Here is a 19,134-nt window from a genome sequence, read left to right as displayed (position 1 = left end):
TAAAATGTTTTTTCTCACTTGTTTAACTATTTCCCGATCTGGACAATTACCGACACCCATTGCCCAAGCTTTGAAAGACAGGACACGATTATCCGAATAACCCAACAGGTGAGTCGTCCTGCACCTACAGGTATCGCATACTTCCATTATCATGTTTGCTTCCAGTGTTGCACTTCAGCCTTTTGAGAAAATGAGTGATCCAATTACCGAAGGTGGACAGAGGTTACGTTTATATTGATCTTTTGGTTACCTTTCTGTTGAGAAGGACAAGACGACGAGAAAGCCAGAGGCAGACAGACACACTGTTTTTATTTTGCAATTGCAACATTAATACAGCTTCCTGGTTGGTAAACAAGGATCCTTGGTTCTCCTGCTCCACAACCCCTGTGCTCAATGACTCGGAACACTTTCTATGGCTGGCCAATTACACTAGGCCCAGGTAACTCAGTGAGAGACAGGTGGTCAGAGTCACAGGGTCAAAAAGATCGCGAGGACAGAGAAGGTGTGGGTGAAGGCGAGAAGGTAGACGTAAAGCAAGGGGGAGGAGGGTGGGGTAAGAGAAAGGACAAAATAATAAATAATAATAATAATAATTACATTATGTAAACTCGAAAGCAGCAACATTTCGCATTTCACGTCAAAGGTCAAACCAAAGTCTCAATTGTTAGTTCAAGTCGGGTCAGTAGTTCAAAGAGAGAGGACAAGACAAGGAGTAAAGTCTTAAAAGTTCAATTCCAACTCCTTTCCCGCACACTCTCTGTCGCTTTCCCTGCTTCCTGGTCCGCTCTCTCCAATTCCACAGCTTTCAAGTGGTTGAAGTTCTTATCCCTTTCACCTTGTCTTCTCTCATCTCCCCTTTGTTTGTTTCTCACTTCCCTCAACCTGTCTCTCGCTCTTTCTTTCTTTCCAACTCTGTACTTTTCCGTAACCCTTTGCCGACCCCTGCCCTTCTCCATGACCTTCTTCTCCACGGGCTTTCTCTCCTCCTTCCTTGCACTTCCCCACCATCTCTCCAGCGTCAATTTGCCCCAATTCGTGAGTCTTCTCTGATGTATTGTAGTTGTTATATCTCTTCCTTCGCAAGAAATTTCAAGACCTCCATCTTCCTTGTCTTCTTCCTTCCACCTTTGCCTTCTTCCCTCTTCTTTGTCTTCTGCATTCCATATCTCTCTGTTCCTCAGACTTCTCTCTCTTTCCACTTCCCTCCAATTCCCCTCGTTGTCTCTTTGCCATTCTATTTCCTGCTCCTTCCTCCATGCTTCCCTCCTTTGCCTCTGACTCTCAGTCTCTTGACTGACACCATGTTTTTCTCCTCTTCCTCTATCCTGTTTTTCCCTCCAGACCTCTCTTCCTTTCTCTCTGTCACGCTGTCCCACATTTTCTAACATTTCTTCGACTCCTTGTTCTGTCTCCTCTTCGGCTCCTCTTCTTGTCAACACAGGAGTTGGTAGAAGGAGAGGTCGAAGAGAGAGGGAGGGTGAGAATGGGAAAGAGGGAGAAGGAGAGTGGGCGAGTGAGGAAGAGTGTGGGTGAGAGGGAGATTGTGTGAGTGGCTGCGATACTGAGGGAGAAAGAGCGTCTGGAGAGATGGAAGAACTGGCAGCGGATCCAAACGATCGAGGGGAACATGAAGGTGATGTGGGTGAGAGTGAAGGAGGAAGAGCAGGAAGTGTCCGTGGCGGTAGAGCAGGTGTAGAGAGGAAGGCTGTGGATTTTACTCCGATGCTTCTTTGTTCTCCAGCGAGTAACTAAACGATAAAAGACAAATCTGGTTTGAGAGACAGAGAGACAGGGTAGAGACGCAGAGATAGCAAAATTCATGGAGACCATCAACCAGGCAAGCAAGCATTCTTCAGTAGGTGGTCCATGTTGAGGGTTCAGATGAATAAGCACGTGAAGAAGAGAGAAACAGGTACAGGTAAAAAACCACTGCCTATACTTACCTGTCTTTCTTTCTGTTTCACTCAAAGGAATAAATGGATGAGGGGTGGGGGCGAGGGGACGGCACTTACCTGTACTCGTGAATCACTCATAGCCTCAAGTCAACATGTACAAGGGGTGTGAGCAGAGGAGGGCTTACCTGTACGAGTGAATCGTTTGTAACGTTGAGTCAACAGAAACCGACCCATATGAAAAGTTCGCACAGAACAGTATAATAACTCCATATTATGATGAAGCTGGTTACAATTTCACGTGGACTCACAAAAAGGAAGATTTACATGTGTGGATTGATGTAAATTCAAGATGGTGGCACATGTGGCGAAATTCAAGATGGTGGCACATGTGGCGAAATTCAAGATGGTGGCACATGTGGCGAAATTCAAGAAGGTGGCGCATGTGGTGAAATTCAAGAAGGTGGCGCATGTGGTGAAATTCAAGATCGTGACGCATGTGGTGAAATTCAAAATGGTGGCGCATGTGGTGCAATTCAAGATGGTGGCAGATGTGGTTAAATTTGAGATAGTGGCGCATGTGGTGAAATTCAAGAAGATGGCGCACATGGTGAAATTCAAGATGGTGGTGCATGTGTGGTGGATGTCTCCACCAAAGTCTCCACCAAAGTCACCATGTCTCCACCAAAGATGGTGGAGCATGTGGTTAAATTCAAAATGGTGGCGCATGTGGTGAAATTCAAGATGATGGTGCATGTGGTGAAATTCAAGAAGGTGGCACATGTGGTGAAATTCAAAATGGTGGCGCATGTAGTGAAATTCAAGATGGTGGGACATGTGGTAAAATTCAAGAAGGTGGTGCACGTGGTGAAATTCAAGATGGTGGCACATGTGGTGAAATTCAAGATGGTGGCACATGTGGTGAAATTCAAGAAGGTGGCGCATGTGGTGTAATTCAAGAAGGTGGCGCATGTGGTGAAATCCAAGAAGGTGGCGCATGTGGTGAAATTCAAGAAGGTGGCGCATGTGGTGAAATTCAAGATGGTGGCGCATGTGGTGAAATTCAAGAAGGTGGCGCATGTGGTGAAATTCAAGAAGGTGGCGCATGTGGTGTAATTCAAGAAGGTGGCCCATGTGATGAAATTCAACAATGTGGCACATGTGGCGAAATTCAAGAAGGTGGCACATGTGATGAAATTCAAGAATGTGGCACATGTGGCGAAATTCAAGAAGGTGGCGCATTGGTGAAATTCAAGAAGGTGGCACATGTGGTGAAATTCAAGAAGGTGGCACATGTGGTGAAATTCAAGAATGTGGCACATGTGGTGAAATTCAAGAAGGTGGCACATGTGGTGAAATTCAAGAAGGTGGCGCATGTGGTGAAATTCAAGAAGGTGGCGCATGTGGTGAAATTCAAGATGGTGGCGCATGTGGTGAAATTCAAGATGGTGGCGCATGTGGTGAAATTCAAGAAGGTGGCGCATGTGGTGAAATTCAAGAAGGTGGCGCATGTGGTGAAATTCAAGAAGGTGGCGCATGTGGTGAAATTCAAGAAGGAGGCGCATGTGGTGAAATTCAAGAAGGTGGCGCATGTGGTGTAATTCAAGAAGGTGGCGCATGTGGTGTAATTCAAGAAGGTGGCGCATGTGGTGTAATTCAAGAAGGTGGCATGTGAGATAACAAAAAGGTTTGAAGTGAATATTTGGAAATTTCTGGTAAAAACATCAAGCCTGTTCAAATGTGCACGTGATTGGCCGTAAGGTATATTTATGATTGCCGTGAAGGTTATATTAGACAAAAGCCTAGTTATAAACAAACGTCTTGGTCATACATATGTGGAGTTTTTAAATAATGCCCTTTGATCGTTTCTTCAGGGTATTTAAAATATTTATTTATAAAGCAAAACGATGGCTTGATGTCAACAAACCTGCATGTAGTAACAATCTAGGTAGATTCGATATTATGTGATTTGACCTATTAATCTTGTACGTAATATATAGACGTATATGTTTCACTTTGTGAATTGTTTTTCATGTGTTTGTCTGTATGACATCATAGCATTGTTTTGTCTCGCCTGTTTCCTTTTCACTCTGTTTTAATGTGCAGAAACGAAAAGATAAGTAAATGTAAAATGCAGGGAAATACATCCATTGTTTCCGACAGCTTCCTGGACAATTCTTCAGGAGTTGATAAATAAATGGGAATGGTTACTAAGACTCAGGGCCTGGGGCTTATGCAGAGTTCTGAAGCAATGGGGAAATATTTAATTTACAACTTTAGGAGCAAGATGCGGTGGGAGGGGTAAATGGTGCCGGTATATTCGGTCATTCCAATAACACCAGAGGCAGCGGTCATTGTTCTCACACCAGCTGGGTATATATTAATTACTGACGGAACTAGAATGGCACTCGGGAGAGCAGAGCATACCTAAGCCAGGCTGGACATTACGTTTTGTATCCCACCGATAGGCCGGATCCTGATCCGGACCGTAACAAAGATCTAATGGGCTTGTTCTTGTCACGTAACTAACTTATCCACCAAATTTTGTCATAAGTCGTTCACAACATTTTGAAATGTCGTGCCATATTATCGTTTTTGGCCTTATCACTCAATGGTGAAGAATCACTTAAAAAAAAAAAAAGATTCTCGTCTCCAGATCCAGATCTTCATTAAAGTCAAATCAATTTGTCCTTGTCACACAACCAACTCATCCACCAAATTTCATCTGAATCCATCAACAACATTTTGAAATATCGTGCCATATATTGTTTTTGGCGTCATCTCTCAATGGTGAAGAATCACTTCAATAATTTTCGGATCTGGATCTGGATCTCAATATTCGACGAAATTTAATGAACTCATCCTTGCCACACACCTAACTCTTCCACCAAATTTCATCTGAATCCATCAACAACATTTTGAAATATCGTGCCATATATTGTTTTTGGCGTCATCTCTCAATGGTGAAGAATCACTTCAATAATTTTCGGATCTGGATCTGGATCTCAATATTCGACGAAATTTAATGAACCCATCCTTGCCACACACCTAACTCTTCCACCAAATTTCGTCTGAATCCATCATTAACTTTTTGAGAAATCCTGCCGTATATTGTTTTTGGCATCATCTATCAATGGTGAAGAATCACTTCAATAATTTTCGGATCTGGATCTGGATCCGGATCTCAATCTTCAACAAAATTTAATAAACCCATCCTTGCCACACACCCACATCGTCCACCAAATTTCGTCTGAATCCATCACTAACTTTTTAGGATATCCTGCTATATATTGTTTTTGGCCTTATCTCTCAATGGTAAATAATCACTTCAATAATTTTTGGATCTGGATAAGGATCCGGATTTCAATCTTCGACAAAATTTAATAAACCCATCCTTGCCACACACCCAACTTGTCCACCAAATTTGGTCTGAATCCATCAATAATTTTTGAGATATCCTGCCATATATTGTTTTTAGCGTCATCTCTCAATGGTGAAGAATCACTTCAATAATTTTCGGATCTGGATCTGGATCTCAATATTCGACGAAATTTAATGAACCCACCTTGCCACACACCTAACTCTTCCACCAAATTTCGTCTGAATCCATCATTAACTTTTTGAGAAATCCTGCCATATATTGTTTTTGGCATCATCTATCAATGGTGAAGAATCACTTAAAAAAAAAAAAAGATTCTCGTCTCCAGATCCAGATCTTCATTAAAGTCAAATCAATTTGTCCTTGTCACACAACCAACTCATCCACCAAATTTCATCTGAATCCATCAACAACATTTTGAAATATCGTGCCATATATTGTTTTTGGCGTCATCTCTCAATGGTGAAGAATCACTTCAATAATTTTCGGATCTGGATCTGGATCTCAATATTCGACGAAATTTAATGAACCCATCCTTGCCACACACCTAACTCTTCCACCAAATTTCGTCTGAATCCATCATTAACTTTTTGAGAAATCCTGCCATATATTGTTTTTGGCATCATCTATCAATGGTGAAGAATCACTTCAATAATTTTCGGATCTGGATCTGGATCCGGATCTCAATCTTCAACAAAATTTAATAAACCCATCCTTGCCACACACCCACATCGTCCACCAAATTTCGTCTGAATCCATCACTAACTTTTTAGGATATCCTGCTATATATTGTTTTTGGCCTTATCTCTCAATGGTGAAGAATCACTTCAATAATTTTCGGATCTGGATCTGGATCTCAATATTCGACAAAATTTAATGAACTCATCCTTGCCACACACCTAACTCGTCCACCAAATTTCGTCTGAATCCATCAATAATTTTTGAGATATCCTGCCATATATTGTTTTTGGCGTCATCTCTCAATGGTGAAGAATCACTTCAATAATTTTCGGATCTGGATCTGGATCCGGATCTCAATCTTCAAAAAAAATTAATAAACCCATCCTTGCCCCACACCCAACTCGTCCACCAAATTTCGTCCGAGTCCGTCCATAACTTTTTAAGATATCCTGCTCACAGACAGACAGGGCTGAAAACATAACCTCCATACACCTTCATTCAGTAGCGGAGGTAATTAACTGCACCTAATTTACTTCTCCAAGAGCACAAAAGTGTGCCAGCAGAGCTCACGCCCACTTGATGTTCCGAAGATGTAAGATTCATGGGATGGGTGGCAGAGGGTAAGAGAGGAGTGAGGGAGAAGTAATGATCTGGAAGGTGCTGGCCAGGTTGGCATCTCCGATTGCCTGGCTTTCCGATATAAGATCCTCATACAGCAGTAAGGAGGTCGAGTTCAGTAGTGGAGAAGAGAGCCGTTGTGGCAGCAGCAGCTACGAAACAGTGTGGTGCACAAGGCCGAAGCTGGGCCACAATCGGGCGAAAAAAACGAGTCGACCATCCACAACCAGAGCAACCAGAGCCGGCTCCGAATCCCACGAGCAGCTTTTCGGTGTGTTGAGGCTCAAGAGAAACAGCTATTCGGTCTCCAGAAGAATGAGAACACGAACGCCGCCACATTTCATCACAAGGGCTATAAGCCACGTCAATCCCTTTCCCTCGAGGCAATCCAGCCGAGTGTGTTTGATTGAAGTCAGAAACTGCCAGCTGGGTCCATGTGGGAAAAGATTTGATATTCAAAGGAAGTTTCCAATGTTCACTTTTGTGTTTGTTCGTTTTTCTGTGTCCTTTCTGTTATGTTTATATTTCTCAGTGCAGGGACTCGTGGCAATGTTAAATTGTCTTTGTGATTACTTATTCATCGGAGTGAAGGATCTTTAATCAGCCACTTGCCTGTGTAACCATACACTATCGTAGCAATATGTATGCTGTAGTTAAATAAAGTGGTTCCTTTTTGTAGATGTACTGTTTCTGTCCTTACTTCACCGCATGTACACAGTAAATGATTGAACTTCAATGCCTTCAGAAAGTATTCACACCCATTGACTTTTTCACATTTTGTTATTACAACCTGAATTAAAAATGAAATAAATTGAGATTTTTTTTTGTCACTGATCGACACATAATACCCCATAATGTGGAAAGGAAATGGAAAGAATACAGAACTACCCAGACCCTTCCTAGAGCTGGCCGTCCGACCAAACTGAGCAACCGGGAAAGAAGGACCTCGGTCAGAGAGGTGACCACGAACCCAATGACCACCCTGACAGAACTACCGAGTTCCTTGGCTGAGATTGGAGAACCTGCCGGAAGCACAACAGTGTCTGCAGCACTTCACAAATCTAGGCTTTATGGGAGAGTGGCCATACGGAGGCCACCACTGAGAAAAAGACACATGACAGAACACCTGGAGTTTGCATAAAGGCACGTGAAAGACTGAGAGCATGAGGCAAAAGCTTCAGTCGTCTGATGAGACAAACAATGACCTCTTTGGATATGCGGGTGTCTTCTGATACCTCAGGAGGATGGATGCCCCTGCCTTGCATAACCCCAGGTCACCTGTGGACAAGGTGTAGTACCTGTCAGCCCCCCTTACCAGGGTAACGGTCCGCAGCCATGCGGTGTAAATGGCAGATGGCTCTGCACATCTGGTGGATGAGAGTCCAGTCGACTCCAACAGCACGGGCGGAAGAGGGTGAATTCCCCAACGGCCAACTGAGAGACGGAGAAGAGTGGCGACCCCCCGTCTATACCACACACTTACCTGTGTGTACCAGCCATAGAAAGGCAATGCCATCATTGCTCGAGGAGACTTGACATCATCGTCATCTTTGGACTGAATGAAAAGCGCTATGTCTAGCAGAAACCAAGCACAGCTCATCACCCATCTAACAACATCGCTACCGTAAAGCATGGTGTTAGCAGCATCATGCTATGGGGATGCTTTTCAGCGGTTGAGACTGGGAGACTTGTAAGGATAGCGGGAACAATGAATGAAGCCAAATACAGGCAAATCCTTGAGGACAACCTGTTTCAGAGTGCAAAAAACGTTAGACTGTGGCGAAGATTTACATTCCAACACAACAATTACCCCAAGCATACAACCAAAGAAACACTGGAATGGCTTCAGAACAAGAACGTGAAAGTCCTTGAGTGGCCCAGACAAAGCCTAGACATTAATCTCATTGAGAGTCTGTGGAAACACTTGAATATTGCTATTCACCAACACTCCCAATCCAACTTGACAGAGCTTGAGCAAATCTGCGAGGAAGAATGGGAGAAACACCCCAAATCTAGATTTGCAAAGCTGATACAGACATACCCAAGAAGACTTGAAGCTGTAATCGCTACTAAAGGTGCTTCTATGAAGTATTCACTCAGGGGGCTGAACACTTATGTGAATTATATATTTCTGTACTTCATTTTTAATTATTTTGTAAAACTTTTTAAAAAAAGAACTAGTCAGGAGTCGACGATGGTTCACGAGCGAGCGGTATTCAATGACAAAGGACAGACTATAACCGAAACAGGCCCGGACAGGCCAGGCCCGGAAATGTCAAAACGAAGGTTACTGACCTTGAAATGATAAATAAATAAATAAATAAATAAATTAATTAATTAAATGAAAAAAAAATGAAAAATCGAGCTCTGTGGGGCTAGACACATGACATTGGCCTAACCAAATACCGAATCCCCTGCCAGATTCCACCAAACCCCTCGGAGAAGATGTAGCTTGAAATTGATTACCCCCTAAAAAGACATCTTTTTTGATGTCTTTTTGCAATGCAATACGCCCACTCTAGGCAGGACAAAACTAGATCATGATATCAACATCCCACCCAAGTTTCATCAAGATCGGATGATATCATCGGGTAGTTATGCTGCATACAGACAGACACACAGACACACACACAGACAGACGCACACACATGACGAATATAGTGGTCACTTGATAACTCATGAACCAAAAATCCACTTTGACATTATGGGTTACTATGTGTAGATCAGTGACAAAAATATCTCACTTTAATCCAGTTTAAGGCTGTAACACAACAAAATGTGAAAAAGTCAAGGGGTGTGAATACTTTCTGAAGGCACTGTATGTAAGGACATTTCCGGCCACAATTGCAAGAGTGTATTGCTTGGCTAATCCCTGCTATTGCACTGTGGTGAGATGGTCTTTTGGCCCAGATGGTAGGCCGCAATAAATTCCTACGGGATAGTTAATTGGACCAAGGGACCATGCCAGGACCACAGTTCATGACGATGTTCACCTGAGGAAGGATGACACCTGAACTCGTCCAGATTGCTCGTACGATGTATGTTTTCTTGGATGAATGAATGAATGAATGATCGTTTTGAGGCCATTTTTCCCCGCTAGAGCAGGGGTTAGCCTTGCGGGCCCCATGACAATCATGGTTCCCTGTTTGAGGCAATGTTTTTATGGCTGGATGCCCTTCCTGACGCCAACCCTTGGTCGCCTCTTACGATGCGCAGGGATACGGTGTACCTATTCTAAACCAGGGTACACACCGGGATCATTCATCCCAGCAAGCTGGTACTCAATTTGCCGACCTCGGAAGGATGACAGGCTGAGTCAACCCCCCTGGCGTTAATTCAGCGATCGACCGGGATTCAAACCCAGGATCCTAGGATCCCAAGCCGGCACCCTAACTGCTAAGCCAACACCAGGCTAACCAAGAAAACTTTGTTTGCAATTTTAAATCAACTAATTACCATTCAACCGCTCGTCTCCCTCAATATCCAGACACACCAGAGGGAAATGAAGAACAAAGTGAAAAATAATTAAATACAGGCACTTACATATTTGAGTGCGTTTGAAAAACAGAATTGAAGAGTTAGAATGCATTTTGTTTTTCAATGTAAATCGTATTTTTAATTGACCATTCATAAGAAACCACTTGTAAACAGCCCTGGCTGGGCTGCTATCAAGAAAGAAAGAAATGAAGGTATCAAGAAATGAAGGTATGCTATCAAGAAAGAAAGAAATGAAGGTATCAAGAAATGAAGGTATGCTCTCAAGAAAGAAAGAAATGAGGTATCAAGAAATGAAGGTATGCGATCAAGAAAGAAAGAAATGAAGGTATCAAGAAATGAAGGTATCAAGAAATGAAGGTATGCGATCAAGAAAGAAAGAAATGAAGGTATCAAGAAATGAAGGTATGCGATCAAGAAAGAAAGAAATGAAGGTATTGTAGCGGTTACCGCTGGATGCACACAATCGCCTTGCACCGGCCAGAACACGGCCAGACGCGCCTCTCCCGGGCATGCCCGGACTCACTGTTCCCGGGCACGCCCGAACCTCCCGGGCACGCCCGGTCTCGTCTTTCCCGGGCATGCCCGCTCTCGCCTTTCCAGGGCTCGCCCAGAGCGTCCGGGCATGCCCGCTATCGCCTTTTCAGGGCTCGCCCAGAGCGTCCGGGCATGCCCGCTATCGCCTTTCCAGGGCTCGCCCAGAGCGTCCGGGCATGCCCGCTATCGCCTTTCCAGGGCTCGCCCAGAGCGCCCGGGCACGCCCGCTATCGCCTTTCCAGGGCTCGCCCAGAGCGCCCGGGCACGCCCAGCCTCGACTTGCCAGGCCGCAGCCAAACACGCCCGGGCAGGTCCAGACTCGCCTTTCCAAGGCTCGCCCTTGACACCCGGGCATGCCCGGTATAGCTTTTGCCGGGCAAACTTCCCGACATAAATGTGTATATATATTGCTGCCCGATAAACGGGCTTGTCAGAATACCTGAGCTGTTTTGTTTCAATAAAGCAACTCGGACGAATTCCGTCTTTGGTCGCGTCAATTCTTTCGACTCGCGTTGGAGCGCAGTTCCTTCAGTATCAAGAAATGAAGGTATGCTATCAAGAAAGAAAGAATGAAGGTATCAATAAATAAAGGTATGCTTTCAAGAAAGAAAGAAATGAAATGAAGGTGTTGTTAAGAAATAAATGAAGGTAAGAACAAAAATGTCCATCATTAAGCTTGTCAATCAGCCAATTTTGCAACAAAAAAGACAAACGGAAATCGATTAATTACAGGAAGTCTGCCACGTGTCAGATCCGGCCATTCACCTTCATTGTTATCTCACCGTTAAAGGAACGCGATCTCCTGCTCTCCGTCTGTCACCTTGTTCCATTTCTTTGTTGGAGATCACTCTGCCTCGCTCGGCTCCGCCCTTCCTCCTCTGCCTTCTGATACAAGATAAATCACAATGATTATAATAGAAAGGATCAAACTGTGTGTACACTGACACGAGGAATCATTAGGCCTTACTATTCTTGGGCTGACAGGATAGCCGAGAAGTACACACACGCACACCTCCGAGCTGTCTAACCTGTTAAAATCTCGACCCAGCTATAAACTGCCATCCTGGTGTTTTGCAGGCAGGACGATTCATCAATGTGTGTGCCGTCCCTCGGATGGACGTTAAAAGGGCCTGAAACCTGAAAGATCCCATGGTGCCCTCCGTGAAAAGTAGGCGAGTTATCTCCAGCACCTGGTCTACAAATTACAAATTCCTGCTCTAACCCACAGGGGGCGAGGCATCGGTGGCGAATGGCTACCCACGGCCATGTGCTGCATACGAACGAAGAAGAAGAAGACTACGATACTTGTGAATCCAAAACAATAAAAAAAGGAACCATTTGGAGAATGTGAAAGAAATACAATGTTAAAATGTCAAATCAGTAAATGGCAGGAAATACAACCTGCTCACTGATTGTTTATGAAAGTCTTGTGACATTTCTCAGCCAATCAAGGGCACACGAAGCAAGACATGGCATGGCCACTACATAAACGATTGGGGAATGAACTGAAGTTGCATTAACTTACTAGTACCCGACTGCAAAGCCGCAATGAGCCGGCGAAGCCAAAGCCTCTTGCCACTATTTTACCCATCACTATCAACTGGTGTTGGGTGTTGGTGTTGGGCTAGCGGCTAGGGTGCCGGCTTAGGATCCTAGGATCCTGGGTTCGAATCCCGGTCGATCGCCGAATTAATGCCAGGGGGGTTGACTCAGCCTGTCATCCTTCCGAGGTCGGCTAATTGAGTACCAGTTCACTGGTAATTCCCTGTTTGTCGTTGAAGGTGGCAAAAAGGGTTGGCGTCAGGAAGGGCATCCGGCCGTAAAACATTGCTTCAAAAAGGGGACCAAAAAAACAACAACTACCACGTTCCCCGAAAAGGCCAACCCCCGCTTTGCGGGGGAAAATGGCCTCTAAACGGTGGTTTTATCAGTATCACTATGGCATCAGTAGGTTAGGTAGTTGGTAGTAGGTACCGTACCTAGTTTAAAATGACACCATTTACATTCTGGATGAGATTAAAATTTATAAAATTTCCTTCTTGATTAATTCGGTGAATTCCGTCTCAACTTCGGATATTTCCGGCCGTGAAAAACTATTCCCTACGGCCGCGAGATTTCTAAAAAATAATTCTTCGTCAATTTTAGAATATTTGACGCCGTTTTCAGCCTCCGAAATGTGGTAATAAGCTTTTTTGAAATGTTTTTTCAAATGCTCGAATCTCATTGGTTCCGGTGTTTGGCGACGATTTTCGTTGAAGATAACCAGGCCCGTGCGGGCCGAGGTTGGTCTTAAAGTATTTTAATTACAAATTAGAGGTGCATAAGATTGTGAATCAAAAAAAGACAGGCGAAACAAACTCCTATTGAACTTTTTAAAATTCGTTATGCATACTTCCGCATCCGCAAGATGGCGGCCTCCATGGAGCGATTGGATTTGGTGCGTCAAAGCTTCGAAATTCTCAAGAGATCCAGTAAAATTTGGCTTTTCAACATAATACATACGCGTTCATTCACAACACCGGCTTCGCCGGCTACTAGTACCCGACTGCAAAGCCGCAATGAGCCGGCGAAGCCAAAGCCTCTTGCCACTATTTTACCCATCACTATGGCATCAGTAAGTTAGGTAGTTGGTAGTAGGTACCGTACCTAGTTTAAAATGACACCATTTGCATTCTGGATGAGATAAAAATTTATAAAATTTCCTTCTTGATTAATTCGGTGAATTCCGTCTCAACTTCGGATATTTCCGGCCGTGAAAAACTATCCCCTACGGCCGCGAGATTTCTAAAAAATAATTATTCGTCAATTTTAGAATATTTGACGCCGTTTTCAGCCTCCGAAACGCGTAACAAGCTTTTTTGACATATTTTTCCAAATGCTCGAATCTCATTGGTTCCGGTGTTTGGTGACGATTTTCGTTGAAGATAACCAGGCCGTGCGGGCCCGGGGAACGAGGTTGGTCTTAAAGTATTTTAATTACAAATTAGAGGTGCATAAGATTGTGAATCAAACAAAGACGGGTGAAACAAACTCCTATTGAACTTTTTCTCAATTTTTTATGCATACTTCTGCATCCGCAAGATGGCGACCTCCATGGAGCGATTTGGTTTTTGAAATATTTTTTCAAATGCTCGAATCTCATTGGTTCCGGTGTTTGGTGACGATTTTCGTTGAAGATAACCAGGCCCGTGCGGGCCCGGGGAACGAGGTTGGTCTTAAAGTATTTTAATTACAAATTAGAGGTGCATAAGATTGTGAATCAAACAAAGACGGGTGAAACAAACTCCTCTTGAACTTTTTCGCAATTTTTTATGCATACTTCCACAACCGCAAGATGGCGGCCTCCATGGAGCGATTTGGTGCGTCAAAGCTTCGAAATTCTCAAAGGATTCAGCAAAATCTGGCTTTTCCACATAATACGTACGCGTTCATTCACAACACCGGCTTCGCCGGCTATTAATGGTGTAGTTTTCCCTACAAGGAGTGAAATGAAAACCTGAGTGGTGATCAGATATAATAATTATCTGTTTTTGAAGTTTGAATTTAGTTTCCCTTGAATCTTAGTTTCATTCAACTCACATAATGAAATTGATGTCATCGTCAGCAAATGCATATTGGAACCAGGATCTAATTACGAATTGATCCGCTGGTTGCATCATCAACGAGGTGCAGCTCTGCTGCCACTGCAGTCTGTCTGCACATTGCAGCAGGAATTTGGAATTTGGCCAGGGTGTAAGCACACAATGGCCTTCCCTTTGTGAGACATCACGGTACCTTCAATGTCCACGAGCTAATGTGAGCGGACGGGACACCCGGGGTAACCCCCATCCTGGGACGTCACACGTCGTCGATGCAACGAGCTGCACCACATCGTTCATAGCCTGGTTGGGAATCGAACCGAGACCTCTGCACAAATTTGTCGCACAGATATCGTCAGAATAAAAATGTGATACCAAATGTGAAAAAGCCTGCCGTTCTATCTCCTTGTTACCTGTACGCGAAGCAGCAGAGGAGAGCGGTGGCCAGTAGGGCAAAGCAGATTCCAGAGATGGTAATGGCTCGTTTCTGGTACTCTGCTCGGCTCTCTAAGGAGAAATAAGCCGAGGGGATGAGGCCTGATGAGTACACAAAATCAGCTATCAGACACGACATTTTTACAACGGCAGAGGCAATGCAAGTGTACAATATACAAAAACTAAACTAAAGACAAAAAGTGCCAGAGAGCAAGACACCCACACCCCACTAGCTAATGTGCACACACACCCCACTAGCTAATGTGCACACACCCCAGTAGACACACACACCCTACTAAACACACACACCCCACCAGACACACACACACCACACTAGCTAATGTGCACACACACCCCACTAGACACACACATCCCACTAGCTAACTAATCACACTTAATCCATAAAAAGACACACACACCCCACTAGCTAATGTGCACACACACCCCACTAGACACACACACCCCACTAGCTAGCTAATCACACTTAATCAATAAAAAGACACACACGCCCCACTAGCTTTTGTGCACACACACCCCACTAGACACACACACCCCACTAGCTAGCTAATCACAGTTAATCAATAAAAAGACACACACACCCCACTAGCTAATGTGCACACACACCCCACTAACTAATGTGCACACACACCCCACTAGCTAGCTATTCACACTCAATCAATAAAAAGACACACACACAACACACCCCACTAGCTAGCTAATCACACTTAATCGATAAAAAAGACACACACATCCCACTAGCTAATGTGCACACACACCACACTAGACACACACATCCCACTAGCTAGCTAATCACACTTAATCAATAAAAAGAAACACACACTCCACTAGCTAATGTGCACACACACCCCACTAGCTAATGTGCACACACACCACACTAGACACACACATCCCACTAGCTAGCTAATCACACTTAATCAATAAAAAGAAACACACACTCCACTAGCTAATGTGCACACACACCCCACTAGCTAATGTGCACACACACCACACTAGACACACACATCCCACTAGCTAGCTAATCACACTTAATCAATAAAAAGAAACACACACTCCACTAGCTAATGTGCACACACACCCCACTAGCTAATGTGCACACACACCCCATTAGCTAGCTATTCCCACTTAATCAATAAAAAGACACACACACCCCACTAGCCCTTCCCACTCATTAGCTCCAAACGCGACACCAACAACAGCACTTCCACAAAACATTCCCACAAAATCTAATCCTTCTGCACCCAAAGAAATATGCATGGACTGCAATCTTACAATCTTACTAAAATTTACCAAATGTCCGTCCATCTGTCCGTTCGAAGGTACCACAAAAACGGCTGAACCGATCGCAACGATAATTTGGGTGGGTAATCCTGGGACCCCCTGGAGTAAAATAGGCTATATTGTTTTTCCAATTTTTCCAATTTTGCAATTTTTCCAAACACGATGGAATATTATTTACCGATATGAACAGTGATGTGGCTTTTATTGAAATTCTACAAATACTGTTTAGATTTTGATGAGAATTATGAACCTGCCGCGAATGCGGAAATGGACAGATGACGGCAATGCGCGGGTTTGATAATATCCCAATACAACCGTCATTCAATCATAATGTTTAATCGTTAAACGTTAATCGTGTTCATCTTTTTGTTAAAGTATCAATTAATGATTGGAATTGAGTGAATACAATTACGATTTTGAATTCGTAATTGTGTTCACCCAACCGTACGGAACTTCACATCAGGATTTAAATATTTGTTTATGTCACGAATTTTGTTAAAAGTTTGTTTTTCATATTAATGTTATTTAATTTGTGATTGGAGTTACTAATGAGGTACCTGTGCTAAGCATGGGTGGGAGGCCAGAAACAAACAGACAATGCAGAAACGGCGAATGCTAAAGCATGAAACCAATAAATTCCGCAATTCCTGTAGCACCTTCAGGCGCACGTCAGACATAGACAGCAAGTTCGTGAAAGACTTAGGTAAAAAAAACGACAAATGGGAAACCATGGAACCAATAAATTCCACATTCCTGTAGCACCTTCAGTCGCACGTCAGACATGCACAGCAAGTTTGTGAAGGACTTCCATGAAAAACGTACCCGTTCACAAACAAACGGGTACGTTTGTTCCATTCCCAGTCAATGGCGAATCTGCATATGGCGATCCGCAAATTTCACGTTTAGAAAGTAGAAACCATCACGGCATTCCGTCATTCACGGAAATCCTTCACGAACTTGCTGTCCATGTCTGACGTGCGACTGAAGGTTGCACAGGAATGTTGAATTTATTGGTTCCATGGTTTCCCATTTGTCGTTTTTTTACCGAAGTCTTTCACGAACTTGCTGTCCATGTCTGACGTGCGACCGAAGGTGCCACTAGAATGTGGCATTTATTGGTTTCATGCTTTAGCATTCGCCGTATCTGCATTGTCTGCTTGCTTCTGGCCTCCCACCCGTGCATAGCACGGGTACCTCACTAGTAAGTTTAATATGTAAGTGGGAATGAGAAGCCATTGCTGCTTGGTATTAAAATAATGTTATTGGAAACTGGGCAGCTGAGTGCTCTCATTTCGCATACAGGAAGAGAGTAGCTTGTTTTAGTTTTACGTCCCTTCCATTTTTATTCCTCTCACAGTCATCCTGCACTCCCATTTGAAGTCAGACATGAGCAAGCGCATCTAATGGAGAGTGATTAAAATGGCAGGGCGCCCAGACAGGCGAGTGCCGTGAGGGCCCGAATAGCAGGATTCTGGCAGATTACTCTCACTCCCCAGCTTCTCTTTTGCCTCTTCTCCTTCCTCCACCACTGTAACCCGCAACTATTCCTCGCACTCCAGACCCAGCACTTTGCCTCAAAGATCCTTAAAAGGACACTGTTATGGGGGCGGGGGTGTAGTGGATGAGTTCAAATAACCACAACTAAAGTGAAATCAATAGGGGGAAGCAATTATGGATCAGTGTCAGGAATAAGAATATTTTCTGTGTTGTAAAACTGACAAGTCAAAGGAGTTTCGGCTCTTCATTAGGAAGGGGGTGAAATGAACGGCAATTTGGAACCTTTATTGGGCCGAATCATTGTGGCTTTGCTTACATCTTGTTAAATAATGATAAAGTGAAACGACTGACAGAGACGAGGACCAATAGGAAGAGTACACAGAAGGAGGTGAAGCAAAAAGACAACAACAGGGAAAAAATAAAATGCAGTCAGTTACCCATCAGCTCCATTCCCAGGTTGGCTTTGCATGTAGAAGAGTGGGAAAAGAATGTCAATGTGTCATCAACTTTATCATGCTTAAACAATCAATCCATCTCATATTATCAACTCTTAATCAATCAATCCATCTCATATTATCAACTTGATCACACTTAATCAATCAATCCATCCCATATTATCAACTTGATCACACTTAATCAATCAATCCATCCCATATTATCAACTTGATCACACTTAATCAATCAATCCATCTCATATTATCAACTTGATCACACTTAATCAATCAATTCATCTCATAGTATCAACTTCATCACACTTAATCAATCAATCCATCTCATATTATCAATTCTTAATCAATCAATCCATCTCATATTATCAACTCTTAATCAATCAATCCATCTCATATTATCAACTCTTGATCAATCAATCCATCTCATATTATCAACTCTGAATCAATCAATCCATCTCATATTATCAACTTGATCACACTTAATCAATCAATCCATCTCATATTATCAACTTGATCACACTTAATCAATCAATCCATCTCATATTATCAACTCTTAATCACACTTAATCAATCAATCCATCTCATAGTATCAACTTCATCACACTTAATCAATCAATCCATCTCATATTATGAACTCTTAATCAATCAATCCATCTCATATTATCAACTTGATCACACTTAATCAATCAATCCATCTCATATTATCAACTTGATCACACTTAATCAATCAATCCATCTCATAGTATCAACTTGATCACACTTAATCAATCAATCCATCTCATAGTATCAACTTGATCACACTTAATCAATCAATCTATCTCATATTATCAACTTGATCACACTTAATCAATCAATCCATCTCATATTATCAACTTGATCACACTTAATCAATCAATTCATCTCATAGTATCAACTTCATCACACTTAATCAATCAATCCATCTCATATTATCAACTTCATCACACTTAATCAATCAATCCATCTCATAGTATCAACTTGATCACACTTAATCAATCAATCCATCTCATAGTATCAACTTGATCACACTTAATCAATCAATCTATCTCATATTATCAACTTGATCACACTTAATCAATCAATCCATCCCATATTATCAACTTGATCACACTTAATCAATCAATCCATCTCATATTATCAACTTGATCACACTTAATCAATCAATCCATCTCATATTATCAACTCTTAATCACACTTAATCAATCAATCCATCTCATAGTATCAACTTCATCACACTTAATCAATCAATCCATCTC

The 19,134-nt window shown here is 42.9% G+C and overlaps 1 protein-coding gene across 2 annotated transcripts in view; it reads right to left on the bottom strand.

Annotated features, from left to right (window-relative positions):
- Window positions 1-288: 288 nt before the first annotated feature.
- Window positions 289-19,134, bottom strand: part of LOC137427166 (uncharacterized) — an 80,369-nt gene continuing 61,523 nt past the window's right edge. Inside the window, exons 4-6 of one of the 2 annotated variants that reach the window (XM_068116395.2) lie at window positions 14,594-14,687; window positions 11,385-11,487; window positions 289-1,748 (exon numbers count right to left, since the gene is read on the bottom strand). In XM_068116395.2, coding sequence (XP_067972496.1) covers window positions 729-1,748; window positions 11,385-11,487; window positions 14,594-14,687 — 1,217 coding nt within the window. In that variant the 3' untranslated portion in view covers window positions 289-728. Of the gene's footprint in view, window positions 1,749-11,384; window positions 11,488-14,593; window positions 14,718-19,134 lie in introns of both variants that reach the window. The other variant, XM_078778606.1, reaches the window with a different exon arrangement.

The sequence above is a fragment of the Myxine glutinosa genome, chromosome 5 (assembly GCF_964187855.1).
Source record: "Myxine glutinosa chromosome 5, kmMyxGlut1.1, whole genome shotgun sequence".
NCBI classification, from domain to species: Eukaryota; Metazoa; Chordata; class Myxini; order Myxiniformes; family Myxinidae; genus Myxine; species Myxine glutinosa.
The sequence above is the reverse complement of the archived record's forward strand: the minus strand, read 5'-3'. Positions and strand labels throughout refer to the sequence as shown.